The following is a 14,984-nucleotide window of genomic DNA, read 5'->3' on the forward strand; positions in this document are numbered from 1 at the left end:
ATATTAAATGTCATATTATGTCAAAAGCATTTGCTTCAGTTTAGGAATATTTGTATTATATTTACGTACAACCTGATATTTAAATATTACATATGGAATAAAATTATTAATTTTGAAATAATCTTTTATCATTTCATGGTATCTTTACTTAAAATGATATATTCGGATAATAATGATTTCATCAAATTTTGGTGACAGCACAGATAGCACCTTAAATTATTAAAATTTTTATTTTCTGTGACCCATACAAAATAAAGATTGTATGGAACACAGTATTGTCAAATTTTGTGTGAACGGAATTCACAACAAATATGAATGTTACAATTTCTTAGTTCTTTTAAAAAATCTACAACAATATAATGGAATAAACATCTAGTACCTTATCAGCGGCCGGCCCCTCTGTATGAAAAAAACTCATTCTCACGCATAAAACACATTAAAAATGATTGAAATTGAAACCTACTTTATGGAGTCATTGCCGACAGAGATTTTGATCTACATATTCACATTTCTGACACCGAAAGAACAAGCAAAATGCCGTCAAGTCTGCTGGAGATGGAAGCGTATCATCGACAAGCTTTCAAACAACGACTGCTTATGGCTCAAACACTGCAAGAAAGACTTTAAAGACATTTATTCAGTAGCATATTACAAACGAGTGCATGGATTAAACTGGTGTAATATCTACCGATCGTTAACACTCTGGGCGAAATTAGATAAAGCGAGTGAATCGATTGATGAATTTGCATCCGCGACAGGCTGTATGGACGAAATACGAGATTTTCAACTGCTAAGATATGGCCTGATAGGTGTTCATACTCGAGGTGCAATTAATTATTACGACTTGGACACATTAAAGCCATCTAGAAGAACATCTATATCAGGTAATTATCTTCGTTACGTTGAAAACGATGATACTATAATAATATTAGGTTACAATCTAAATTTATTCATAGTACGAAAACTTATAACCGAGTCACACAATGAAACCAGTATGACATTTCATAATGTAAAAACGTTTCTCTTGGTCGAAGATGATTTATTCTATATATCGTTAACCGATGAAGTTTTTTTATGTAGATTACAAGAAGATAGTTTAAAAGCTGTGTTTCTTAATCAAGTCGAGAGTAGCATCATGTCGGTTGGATATGATAATGGAAACATTAACATACTTACATTTCGAAAAGAAATCTTTTCTATTGTTGGTCATGAATTGATACATCGAGGCTTTTTAGATACATCAACAAATCTATTACATGAGTTAAATAAATACAACTTTCTTGAGAACCTAGACTGGAGAGTGTACTTCCAATGGATGTATGTGTTGAAACATATAATTCCAGATGGTCCATTACGTGATATTATCATTATTAAAACATACGGAGAGGCAGTTTTTGTAGGTTCCAGTTGGGGCGTATTTCGTATTTACTACGCTCCATATAAAGATGATAAATTTGATCTATTTAATTCGGAACCAGTAAAGCAAATAAATTTTATGGAGCGGTATGATTGCCCCGTGCTGTCAATGTGCCCCATAATTCAAATAGACGTAATTGAAGATGAAGATAGCCATATGATTTTTATAGCAATGCCAAAGAAAATTGCTGTTGTAACATATAGTCACAGTTCTAAAGGTACAACCTCAGCTGCAATGTTGCCATATAGAGGAGTATATAAAATAAAAATGCTAAATGTTTCTGATTAAACCTTTTCTTATATATTATATTTAATGTAAAAACTTTACCTAATTATTTACATTAAGATAACATTTTAATAAATGCTCTGAAAAAAAAAGTTTCAAAAATATCCCATAACAATTTTTATAATCTTTTTCACTTTTGTACTTTTTAATAATTAAAAGACAAAATAAAATATCTTTTTGACAATATGTAAAAAAAAAAAAACACTTATGGACTACAGATGTTGAACTTTGCAATGAGCCAAATATTAAAATAATAATTAAATTAAACCTATTTAATAAAATAATTAGAAGTTTATTTAAAAAAAAAATGCTTGCCTAAAAGAGTATTATTTTTATTTATTTGTTTTTTAGTTCGGTTAATTTGTTAATGATGGTTAATAATTTTAAGTTAGATATTTATTTTTATTTCTTAAACAATTAAAAATTGTTGAACCGTGAGTTCAGTCATAGACCACTGTTTAAAAAAAACATGTATATAACTTTTAATAAATGTTGTTCCAATTTTCAAAAGGGTTGACAGTAATGATCCCGCCATAAGCCATAGGCTTAAAAACTAGAACCTTTATACTACATAAACCACTCAGATAATTTTTAATAGTAGTATCATTACTATTTTACAATAAATGATTATAAAAATGTTGTTTATAAAAACACATTTTAAATTAATTAGATATAATATGATTCTCTCATGAGGTTTTCTTATCAAAAAGTATGTACAACTTTGTAACAAAAATCTATAGATCTTATTTTTCTAGGATTTAATAATTAATTTATATTTATTTTGTTAAAAATATTATTTGTCTGTGATTATGATTATATAAAATCAATTAAAAAAATAACATGTAATTCATTGTGTTGTGTACTAAAAAATATATATATAATATTTGATCTCAATTATCTGGTAGAGACCAGATGGTGTTACAGATTCCATTGATTGTCAGAATGACGCTACTGTAGCTAGAAGGTAGTATAAGCTAGTATTACCTGAAATTAATATGTGTTTATTAATTGGGATTAAGGAGTTTGATTTGAAAATAGCAAATGGCTAAGTTTCAATTTATTTATGTTTGACTCTATCGATGTTTCTAGCTCCAACAACGCCGTCTACATTTAATACATTTTGAGGGACACTTTTTATAACACTTCTTTATTCCATATTATAATAACTACTATATTAGAGCTCTGTTTTATTTATTAAAATGTCCGTATGCTAAGTGAATTCGTTCCATACGGGTTCGTTCGTATGGACGGTTAACTTTGAAGCGGCGAAGATTAATTTGGCTAACTTATGAATAATAACTGCAATAACCGTTATAATTTGCGCTTAATTTGATTTTAAATAAATATAAGTATTTTTAAATATATACCGCGCTTTTACATTATGCCAATTGTTTTTTTTTTTGGCGTGTATTTACGCTATTTGAGCGCAAGCCGCAAAATATTCTGCCAATGTCACTTTGTTTTTTGTAGTTTGTAACTGACAGCCGTCAGAAATGCATTCACTCGGCAGCCGGAATTCAGTGTTGTATGCTGAGAGTATATCGAATATTTGATCTCAATTACTTTTAATGTTCATATTTTTTACATAAAGTCGGAACTACACGGAAGTAGGAGTTAGTTCAAATAGTACATTTGAACTAAACAATCTTTGAGATATGATTAATATATCGTGATAGTTTCTATAACTTTGTTTAATTTATAATACACTAGTCTATTTTATAGTATATGCTTAGAATAAAAATAGTAGCGTAAGTAGCGTTTGCGGGCCACAACGCAATGAGTCAGGGGCCTAGAAAAAAAAAATTGTTGTCAAAGAATCTTTTGTAGCTTCTTGATTCAACAGAAGCTTTGAACAAAAAACAACAAACAAACGAACGAACAAATTGAAACAAAAATTGGTTGCACTGGCATATCTACGTCACTGAGAAATAATTGATTTAGATTTTAGACAATAATGAGAAATTGTCAAACATATTGCAAAATGGACATTGAAAGGTAGGCAATTAATTGTTTTTCTATGTCTATCATGTTTGACAATTAAAGCGAAAAGAAATCATAGCGTTTCTTCTTTATTTTATAAATGTTGAAACTTACCGTTTTATATCATTTATGGATTTAAAAAAATATATTTCAATATTTTCAAAAGGAAGAAGAAACGCGATGACATACAATATGAACCTATTCTATGTTTAAAAAACTTTGTCATATATTTCGAATATATTTACAATTAGGAAGCTTTCGCATTTTAAGTGGACTAGACGAAATCCAGGAGAAGGATTTTAGATAGTTGGGGCAAGCGATGGTAGAGAAGTGGAGTCGAGAGTACATATCATGACATGCTTCGATGGTTGTCTAGCTTTTAAGGCCACAGAACCGCAAGTCCTGGGTTCAATTATTGGACTCTTGTTTAGATTGGTCACTAGCTGCACGGAGTCTCAAAGTTGACAGTGCATACACTCCTTTGCCTTGAAAGCACTTTGAAGGGTTGGTGCTGCGCCTAAACTCTTTCCGATAGCATTGGATTCACCGTCCCATTGAATTAAAAGAGGATAAAGATTGCACTTGTGTTTTGCACTCACTTGTGCACTATAATTTTTCCCGCGTAATCGATGTTTGCATAAACGAAATTAAATAAGGTTTTCTACACATGAGCAATACTGTTTTTGTAAAAATTGATAAAAAATGTGTTAAATGATTTGTGATAATTAAATTATAATTAAAATATTAGAGGAATATTTTTTGTTAATTATTATAAGCTTTTAATGCTTTAGCTATAAAATGTGTCTTTTTACGTGTAAATGTAAATTTGAATAATTTTAAAACGTTAGTTTTTTTAGCTTTATGCTTAAATATTAATCTGAATAAATAATTCATTTGCTAATTTGTCTTTTTTTCAATGTATTTATTTATTTATATAATAAACGACGCCCCACCGTCATGTCTACTCTACTCTATATTTTTAGAAAAATATGAAACATATTTACTATAGCAACAAATCTCTGTGTTTTATTTATTTTATTTTTAATTGTAAAGCAATTTATCCGTAACAGCCTGTGAATGTCCCACTACTGGGCTAAAGGCCTCTTCTCCCTTTTTTTAAGAAGGTTTGGAGCTTATTCCACGCTGCTCCAGTGCGGGTTGGGTGAATAAACATGTGGCAGAATTTCAGTAAAATTAGACACGTGCAGGTTTCCTCACGATGTTTTGCTTCACCGTAAAAACGAGATGTATTATAATTACAACTTAAGCACATGAAAATTCAATGGTGCTTGCCCGGGCTTGAACCCACGATCATCGGTTAAGATTCACGCGTTCTTACCACTGGGCCATCTCGGTTATTTAATACCGATTTATTTAGTAAAGCAATTTAATAAAAATAAATTTTCACACCAAGCGCCTCGTGCACATTTTTTTAATTTATAATACTGTTTACTTTTTCTTATCTATATATTGAAGTTGAGTTGAAGCGGTCGGGAGAGTATTATTATTATATATTATATTAACTTATATATTATAAAATCTTAGTAACTAATAAAGATTTTCGTCTTAATGAAATAAAACAATGATTGTGCTGTGATATACGACGACATTATATGTAGCGCTTCACCAGCGGCTTCGTTAGCGTAATACGTCAGAATTGTTAAATACCAATTTCCATAGCTCTTTCTCTATAAATTAAGGCTTTTTATACAAACTTTCATCCGCTTACTTACCTTAGAATTTAAATTAAAAAAAAAAACTTCCTAATAGCTTACCTATTGTGTAAAAGGAACACATGCAAATTTTTATGGCGCTAATTCCAGTGGTTAGGGCTGTGCTTAAATATGTCATTTTGTCACAGATACATATAGACATACAGATTAAATACCTTGTCACGTCAATTTAATGTCAAAGTTGTTTATTATTCGTTTCTCCTAGGAATCGGCTTTAGCTAGCGATTACATTCAGTGTGTTGTTACATGATTTTAAAATATTAATTACCGTAATTTATTAATTTTATTGATTATTATAAGATAGCAACTGACTGTATTAATATAATATTAATTGTCATGCCGTGTGTTAGCAATGCCATCTAGCTTAAATTATGTAAGTTCGTAATTTTAATGTATGTCCCGCTCGTATTCTGTTTGCGTACTTATATAAATACATAAATAGGGCTATTTTGTAAGAATAAACTCGAAACTCACCTTAGGTAACGGTCGTCAAATATCAGAAAGTGATGTGCGATATTGACCGTTGTATTTGTGAAAATTCAAGGATACAAATATCAAAATAGTATCTATCTAAATAGATAGTTCTTACAGAATATCACTGCTATACTATAAAATGAAATGAAATAATATTTATTTCTCTAAACACAAAGGAAAATTTTACAAGTAAGTTCAATGAATAATATAAAACCGTTTTCAAAGTACACATTCCTTTGTGGTATACTAGAACTGTTTTACAGATTACCAGTACCATTCGCACGGAACGATGTAATTATTCTTGACTAAATTTAAGCGTACGAATTTTGTACATCATATCAAATCATAAAAAAGAAATATAATTGAAATATTAAATAATGGCAAGCAATATAATATTGTATACATATTATAAGTATGTGAGTATGTGTATTTGTGCGTGTGTGTGTTTTGTTTTGCAAGCAATGGATCCACCTTTTGAATGTTTTTTATATGTTAATGGTAACTAGCTAGTAGCATTTTGACGAGTCGGTTGGCGTGGTTGGTGGATGCTTGCCTTTCACGCCGAAGGTTGTGGGTTCGATTCCCACCCAGGACATGTATTTGTGTGCATGAACATGTCTGTTTGTCCTGAGTCTGGGTGTAATTATCTATATAAGTATGTATTTACAAAAGAAAAATAGTATATGTAGTATATCAGTTGTCTGGTTTCCATAGTACAAGCTCTGTACAAGCTTAATTTGGGATCGGGTCGTGTGTGAAAAAATGTCCCAGGATATTATTTTAATTATTTTGAAATAAATTATAATTATGGTAGGAAAGTGTTTATTAATTAGTAAATAAAATCACATGAAGAGCGATCAGGGAATTGCAAAAGGGTATAATAATCTAAATTCGATTGCATAATAAACGGTGAAAATGTAGACGCAACTGTACGAGTTTTGTTTTCTTTCTTCAGTTTTTCATTGCTTTTAACGTGTGGTATGTTTTTTCTATCCTCGATTTCTTCGTAATTAAATCCGTAAACTTTAATCGAATGCTCTGAAGGTGTTATCGTATCCCTTTCTCTTTTCTTAAACCTTGAATTGTACTCAGAATATTTCTGTCCGATTATATCACGATCGATGATTTTTGGTGTTTTTTTTGGTTTCATTGATATAATCATACGTCTTTTGAGCACACATTCATGTCTGTCTAAATTATCGTCAGCTCGTATATGCTTTTTTTTCTCGTACACATATTTCTTATGTTTATTTTTGGCCATTACTTTTAGAGCTTGGAATAAATTTGACGGTTCTTCGAACGTTGGCTTTTGTAATTCGTCTTTGAAGATATTTATCAGATTCCTTTTTCTGTTGTTTCTGATGGATCTCTTTTTACTTGGAAAGCTGTGTGTGTCTGGTATTTTCGTATTCCATGTGTATTCACACGATTTTACCGAAACTCTAGGATTTATGCGTTTTAGAGGTTTATGATTGGAAAATCTTACATTAATGGGCTCCTCAAAATGTTGTTTTTCGTGTTCTGTTGTTTTCATTGGTGTTTTCTTTACTGAATTTTTTGTTTGATCATTTGATTCTAATTTATTTGTGATTGTTAGCTTTTTTGCTACCGATTCGTTTATTTCTAATGCGGTATTCGATTCGCTTAGTGTTTGATCTTTAAGATTGTAAGAATTGAAAGTGCTTTCTAATAAATCAACGAATAGATTGTAAATTTTTTTCTCCCCCTCTTTCGCTATTTGTGAAGCTATTGTTTCTGGTTCATCTTTAATCCTTATTTTTTTTTCTTTTTTGACTGGTCCCTCCTCTAATAAATCTCTCGCTATACTTTTTGTTACTCCATTGTTCAACAAAATATCTCTAATTGGGTGTACCTTCGTTTTCTCCTCTTTTATACTAAATGCTTCGGAGTAATTGGACGGCGTTTGTGCTATTTCTTTCGTCGATTGTAAGATAATGAATTGATCGTCGTCGTTATTAATGTTTTTATTTAGAATTCTTGATTTATACTTACCTTGTTTATTGGGTTTCTCAGTCCTTGGATCTGTTTCATGTCTAAGTCCAGACCGTGTTCTACCTTTACTGTTTTTAATGTCCTTTTGGTCTTGGGTGTCTGGATATTGTGTACCAGATGTTGATTTCGAGAGTATTCTTAAAATGGAAGCCAGAAACCTTTTCTGTCCAGGTTTCGGTCTTGGCGGAGGTCTTCGATTTGTTTCGTAGTCATTCGCTTCTGAAAGTTGAAATATTAAACTTTTAGAATAATTATAGATCGAAACGCGTATAGCTTATTAACCTAAAGTTGAGTTTCTTTGGGTTTATTCTAGGACCTTGAAATCTGCTTGGAAGCCATTAGACCAAGACTTCTTATTTAATAATACTGTAACAACGTTCAGGTTTTTTTATTATTTATAAGTTATTTCAAGGTTCACTGGTCTGGTCATGTTATCTGGTCATGTCAATGTATAACGTCGATCAGAAATAGCACCATCGTTTGTTGTACGAATATGTCAGATCCCAAACTAAGCAGAGCTTACACTATGGAAACCAGACATCTGATATACTACATATACTTTTTCTTTTGTAAATACGTGTTTATATGGATAATTACCAGACTCAGGACAAATAGACATGTTCATGCACACAAATGTTTGGCCTGGGTGGGAATCGAACCCACAACTTTCGGCGTGAAAGGCAAGTATCTACCACCAACGTCAACCGGCCAGTCAATTATGTTAATTACTTACTTTATTATTACAAGCTAGCGTCTAAAGTTTTTGTATGTACTTATAAACTATAGTATATGCATTGTCCAATCACCTTGTGTGTACAAAGGAGACTTAAACACTTTTCTGTCCACATATACTCCTCGCTTCTTCACCAAATTGGGTGTGAAATCACCATCGCTTATACTTTTCTTATTCTTCTTAGGTTTTAAAGATATGCCGTTATTTGATTTAGATTTAACGATCGTCGACAACTGTTCCATTTGTGTGGTCTTCGTTACGTTTTTGTTTTGCTGAAATGTTTTGTTTGCTGGAAAAATAAGGATGACTTTTTATATATAATATATATATCTTTTTTTTACTTTTTCATGATTGACTTCAAATTTTGACAATGTTTGATTTTTTATTTATTTCATTTAATAAATATGTAATTGACAGATTAATTAAATTACATCTTTTAAAGATTTTGCTTTTAATAGTATGGACGCCATTAACACGTGAAAATATTAATGAAATCCTTTATTAATGTTTATTTCCTATTTATGATAATAAGAAAAACCTCCTTGTTTAAATATAACGTTATCTAGATGGCAATGACATTTTAAATCATTTGACATTTAAACAAATTAAAATTATCCGTATAATACAATATATTTAAATTTTAAAGTGTCTAAAATCTTTACAATGGAAAAAATTAACATAACTGAAGGAAAGCGCTATTACAAAAACAAAGATAACGTTGTCGATTTGAAAAAAAATAATAACAGCTACATAAAGCTAAATCAAAAAGATTACAAGCTTAGCAAAGATAGAGGCGATTCTAATCCAATAAGAAATAGCAAAGAAAAAATTGAAAGCAAGAACATACAACATGTAAAATTAAATTCTCGAGTAACAGATTTGAGTGTGCCCTCAAAACCTGTTGAAAAAAAAGACGTAAATATACAGGATAGCGAGAAGAAAGGAGACAAAGATAAAAACAGTAAAACAAGGAATTTGCTAGATAGACGATATGTTACTAAATCTAAGAATACATTGGATACAAAAGATGAAATTAATAAAGGTAGGTAATGTCTCTTCGTCTTTGTATCATTCAATCTATTTTTTTTTATATAGAATACGAAGGCGGACGACCATATGGGCCACCTGATAGTAAGTGGTCACCAACGCCCATAGACATTGGCATTGTAAGAAATGTTAACCATCGCTTACATCACCAATGCGCCACCAACCTTGCGAACTAAGATGTTATGTCCCTTGTGCCTGTAATTACTGGCTCACTCACCCTTCAAACCGGAACACAACAATACCGAGTACTGCTGTTTTGCGGTAGAATATCTGATGAGTGGGTGGTACCTACCCAGACGAGCTTGCACAAAGCTCTAGCTTAATGTATCATAGTTGATTTTTTCTCAATGTCATCAATCTTGCCAACCTTACAGATCGCTCGAAGGCACGTGATGACGTTAAAAACATAACACATGAATCTAAACCAAACGTAAAAATGGATAAAACACCACACACAATTAACAAAACACCCTTAATCAGAACTATTACTGATACTAACGACGCAACAAAAATATATAAAGCGGTAACATTTACCGAAACAAAACCACAAAAATCAATGCAGATCAAAATACCGGACATTGTTAACGTTAAAAAAACTTATATACCAAAGTTAGTCAACAGACATCAAAGAAATAAAATAGACAATAAGAATATTGTAGATGAGAAAATAACGAACAAAAAAAATTGTAAATTAGATAAAAGAATCAAACACAAGAGGGAAGTGATATCACCGATACGCGAACGACATGGCGTTTCGCCGCCAACTGAAATAGCGAAATGGGCGCCAAACAGTATCACCGATCATACGAAGCCGTACTACGAAGCTTGGATAAACACAACATTGGCAGCGATGTGTAGTAAAAAGGACAGATTATATTTAGAGAAGAAGAAAATTTGGAAAACATTCCAAAAATCACTTGAACAGAGACCATTCAGTCCTGAATTGGTTTACGAGAATTATGCAGATGAACGTTTTACGGGAAAAATTAGAGTTAACCACAGTTAATCAATAATAGTGAAAAGAAGATTTTAGTAAGGGCTATTTTTTTTATAGGCGTAAATCGATCTATATACTGACAGCATTAATAAATATTTGTCGAGTTAGTTTATTGTCTGTGTGTGATTTATTTTATTGTTTTGATTACTTCATTTTTAATTATATTAATACAGCTTTTAAATCATAATGCTGAATTATTAAATTTAATATTACCAACGAATTTGCAGCAAATAAATAACTGAGATGTAAATTTTTTCTTGAAATCTTATAAAATATTTGAATCACCGTGTGAGCCAGTGAAACTAAAGTTACAAGGGATATACAATATACATCTTAAGTTAGTACCCAAGGTTGCTGTCGATCATTGGCAGTATTTTTTTTTATAGTATAGGAAGGCGGACGAGCATATGGGCCACATGATGGTAAGTGGTCACCAAACGCCCTTAGACATTGGCATTGTAAGAAATGTCAACCATCGCTTACATAGCCAATGCGCCACCAAACTTGGGAACTAAGATTTTATGTCCCTTGTGCCTGTAATTACACTGGCTCACTCACCCTTCAAACCGGAACACAACAATAACAAGTACTGCTGTTTTGCGGTAGAATATCTGATGAGTGGGTGGTACCTACCCAGACGAGCCTGCACAAAGCTCTACCACCAGTAAAATAATATAAGGAATAGTTAATATTTTCAGAACGTCAATGTACATAAGGTGACCACTTACCACCAGGTGGCCCATTTGCCTATAATATAAATATAAATAGATATAAAAAAATCTTGCTTATGTACACCGTTCCATTGTCTTTTTTAAGCTACCAACCTTGGTAATTAAGATGTTATGTGCCTCGTGTCTGTAGTTACACTGACTGACTCACCCTTCAATCAACAATACTAAGTACTGCTGTTAAACAATTCTAATTTGTGCTGTAGAATATCTGATGATTGGGTGGTACCTATCCAGACGAGCTTGCACAAAGTCTTACCAAGTTAATACTTATATGGGTTTAGTAGTTTTGCTTATCAATGGCATTATCGTACTTCTAAATTTGTATCGTGTTCGTTAAAATGTCGACATTTTTAAGTTAGTTCCACACAACCGACTGAACTGAAACTGAAATCTTGTGTCCACTTTTCGTGCTGATAAAAAATCAATCGAATATATAAAGTTATAGGACTAAATATAACTTTGTTATACAATACATAGAAATATCAGTAGATTTTCGGTTCCAGCTAATTTTTTTCAGCGAAAGGATTATAGTTAGGTGCATATCTGGATTTCAACTTTAGATAAGAAAGTTTAGTTATAGTATTACTAAGGCAAGTAATTTGTGTTTTGTTGTTATAAAATTCAAAAAATGTTTTAATGTGAAATACACCAGAAAATCACATCCTATATGTTTTGATTATCATAATAATAATAATAATAACCCCACCGACGTACCTTTACGTTGCCGACGTGGTGGGGCTTGTGCGCTTCAATGATTCTTAGGGCTATGCCATTCGAGCTACTCATGTTGGATTGGCCTAAGATGAGAAGACAGACCAAGAGAGATACAACCCAAGCCAAGGTGTTAGTCGTTAGTATGCGAACTTTAGAGACAAGGGGACCTCTAATTTAATTTACCCTTATCACAGTGAGTGCAGGGCTCTGCTGTGATTGACTTTTATGTCCCTAGCTACTCGTGGGAATAATATGATAACTAGGTCTAAAACTAAAAAATATATACAGGCGAACGTGCCATCGTTAGAAGAAGAGTCCACGCAGACTTCTAATTCATCCTCTAAATCTTTATTCTCATCAATACCCTCTTTATCACCAATTTTGTATGCATATGGTAGGGCTTTGTGCAAGCTCGTCTGGGTAGGTACCACCCACTCATCAGATATTCTACCACAAAACAGCAATACTTGATATTGTTGTGTTCCGGTTTGAAGGGTGAGTGAGCCAGTGTAATTACAGGCACAAGGGACATAAAATCTTAGTTCCCAAGGTTGGTGGCGCATTGGATATGTAAGCGATGGTTGACATTTCTTACAATGCTAATGTCTAAGAGCGTTGGTGACCACTTACCATCATATAAAAAAAAAAAAAATTCATCATCAACCGGTGCTCAACTGGCGGATGTTGCACAGGAGACAAATTTTGTCAGTGAACCTGTGCCCACCACCAGTGGCGTAATAAAACTAATTCTGGGCTAAGACATGGGAAAACCCCATAGAACATAATGAACATGCAGACTGGGTTAACGAAATAACTACACATATTCCAGAGATTCAGTTCAACTTCATACCAATAGAAACATTTATAGATGTCATCAAACGAATGCACAATTGGAAATCCCCAGGCTCAGACAATATTCACAACTATTGGTACAAGAAATTTAGTAGCACACACTCATACATACATAAGTACTTAAATACATTCATTCAATCACCACATTTACTACCGAAATATATAACTCATGGAATCACATACTTAGTACCTAAAGATAAACAGGATAACACAAATCCAGATAAATACCGACCAATTACTTGCTTACAAACCATATATAAAATTTTATCAGCTTGCATAAGTGAAGAAATATACAAACATTTAACTAAACATAATATATTAGCCGAACAGCAAAAGGGGTGTAGAAAAAATAGCCAAGGTTGTAAGGAGCAGCTTACTTTTGATGCAATCATTTTAAGTAGTGCGGTAAAATCAAAAACAAATATCCATACTATGTTTATTGATTATCAAAAAGCCTTTGATTCAGTCCCGCATAGCTGGTTATTGTATGTCTTAAAATTGTATAAAATAAACCCTATCCTCATATCATTTCTTAAAAATTCGATGAAAAACTGGCAAACTGTATTAAAAATAAAACAATCGTCCAAGAAATCTCTAACTACTGAACCAATCCGTATCCAACGAGGAATTTTTCAAGGAGACGCTCTGAGCCCCCTCTGGTTTTGCTTGGCCTTAAATCCTCTTTCACTCTTGTTAAATAAAACCAATACAGGATTCACACTTTACGGTAATAACACCCAATATAACTTATCACACCTCATGTACATGGACGATATAAAACTCTACTCCACTGACAAAAACACGCTGCTTGAGTTAGTAAGCATTACGGAACAGTTCTCAAAAGATATTCATATGAAATTCGGAGTTGACAAGTGCAAAATTCTGTCAATCTCGAAAGGAAAAATCCTTAATAATAGCTACACACTCGAAACTGGTGAACAAATTGAACCAATGGATGAACTAAGCACATATAAATACCTTGGTTTTAAACAATCTAGGCAAATACTACAAACTACGACAAAACAAGAACTGCTTACAGAATTCTCGCACCGATTAAATCTCGTATTAAAAACACACCTTAACTCTAAAAACACAATAAAAGCTATTAACACATTTGCCATACCCTTACTTACGTACTCTTTCGGAATAATACAATGGTCAAAAAGTGACATAAAAAAATTGCAGCGAACTATAAGCACTCACTTCACTAAATATAGGAAACATCATCCAAAATCTTGTATTCAAAGGCTCACATTACCACGCAAAGAAGGAGGAAGGGGAATAATAGACATACACAATTTCCACAATAAGCAGATACTCTCACTCAGAGCATACTTCCATGATAAATCCGAACACTCACCTCTACATAGACACGCAACAGAAATAAACAAAAAGCTTACACCATTAAACCTACATGACAAAAACACTCAAGTAAACGAACATATCATAAGTACACAACAACAAATGTTGGCATGGGCTGAAAAAACATTGCATGGGAGGCACCGAGCCTATTTGAACCAACCCCACGTCGACAAAGAGAAGTCGAACGAATGGCTCAAACGAGGTGAACTGTTCCCTGAGACCAAAGGTTTTATGCTCGAGATTCAAGACCAAATAATAGCAACTCGTAACTATAGGAAGTACATAATGAAGGATAATAATCAACCTACTGACTTATGTAGACAATGTAACGCAGCCTCTGAAACTATTCAGCACATAACGGGGGCTTGCAAATCTCTCGCACAGACCGATTATAAGCATCGACATGATCAAGTGGCTGCAATCATACACCAACATTTAGCATACAAATATAAACTTATAACAGAAATGAATCCATATTACAATTATAAACCGGAAAGTGTATTAGACACTAGAAACCACAAAATCTACTGGGATAGAACAATAATAACTGACAAAACTATCTGTTATAATAGACCAGATATTACCGTTCATGATAAAATCAATAGAATCGTTTATCTTATCGATATAGCCGTTCCTAATTCACATA

General features: G+C 32.5%; 3 protein-coding genes across 4 annotated transcripts; 2 read left to right on the forward strand and 1 right to left on the reverse strand.

Annotated features, from left to right (window-relative positions):
* The first annotated feature begins 283 nt into the window (after nt 1-283).
* Nucleotides 284-4,412, forward strand: LOC126780001 (uncharacterized). Its single transcript, XM_050504241.1, has one exon. The coding sequence runs from the start codon at nt 443-445 to the stop codon at nt 1,703-1,705; it is 1,263 nt and encodes a 420-aa protein (XP_050360198.1). The 5' UTR covers nt 284-442; the 3' UTR covers nt 1,706-4,412.
* Nucleotides 4,413-6,718: 2,306 nt separating this feature from the next.
* On the reverse strand, nt 6,719-9,123 carry LOC126779863 (transcriptional regulator ATRX homolog). Its single transcript, XM_050503982.1, has 3 exons — nt 9,067-9,123; nt 8,709-8,924; nt 6,719-8,121 (listed from the first exon to the last, which is right to left on the reverse strand). Exons 2-3 carry the CDS (start codon nt 8,875-8,877, stop codon nt 6,719-6,721), a joined length of 1,572 nt encoding a protein of 523 aa, XP_050359939.1. The 5' UTR covers nt 8,878-8,924; nt 9,067-9,123.
* A 112-nt stretch (nt 9,124-9,235) lies between these two features.
* On the forward strand, nt 9,236-10,791 carry LOC126780053 (uncharacterized). 2 transcript variants are annotated; one of them, XM_050504310.1, is made up of 2 exons: nt 9,236-9,677; nt 10,057-10,791. In XM_050504310.1, exons 1-2 carry the CDS (start codon nt 9,299-9,301, stop codon nt 10,686-10,688), a joined length of 1,011 nt encoding a protein of 336 aa, XP_050360267.1. In that variant the 5' UTR covers nt 9,236-9,298; the 3' UTR covers nt 10,689-10,791. The 2 variants fall into 2 exon arrangements, with proteins under 2 accessions (XP_050360267.1, XP_050360268.1); XM_050504311.1 differs by having other exon boundaries at nt 10,378-10,791.
* The last annotated feature ends 4,193 nt before the right edge of the window (nt 10,792-14,984 follow it).

Source organism: Nymphalis io, chromosome 30, assembly GCF_905147045.1.
Source record: "Nymphalis io chromosome 30, ilAglIoxx1.1, whole genome shotgun sequence".
NCBI lineage: Eukaryota > Metazoa > Arthropoda > Insecta > Lepidoptera > Nymphalidae > Nymphalis > Nymphalis io.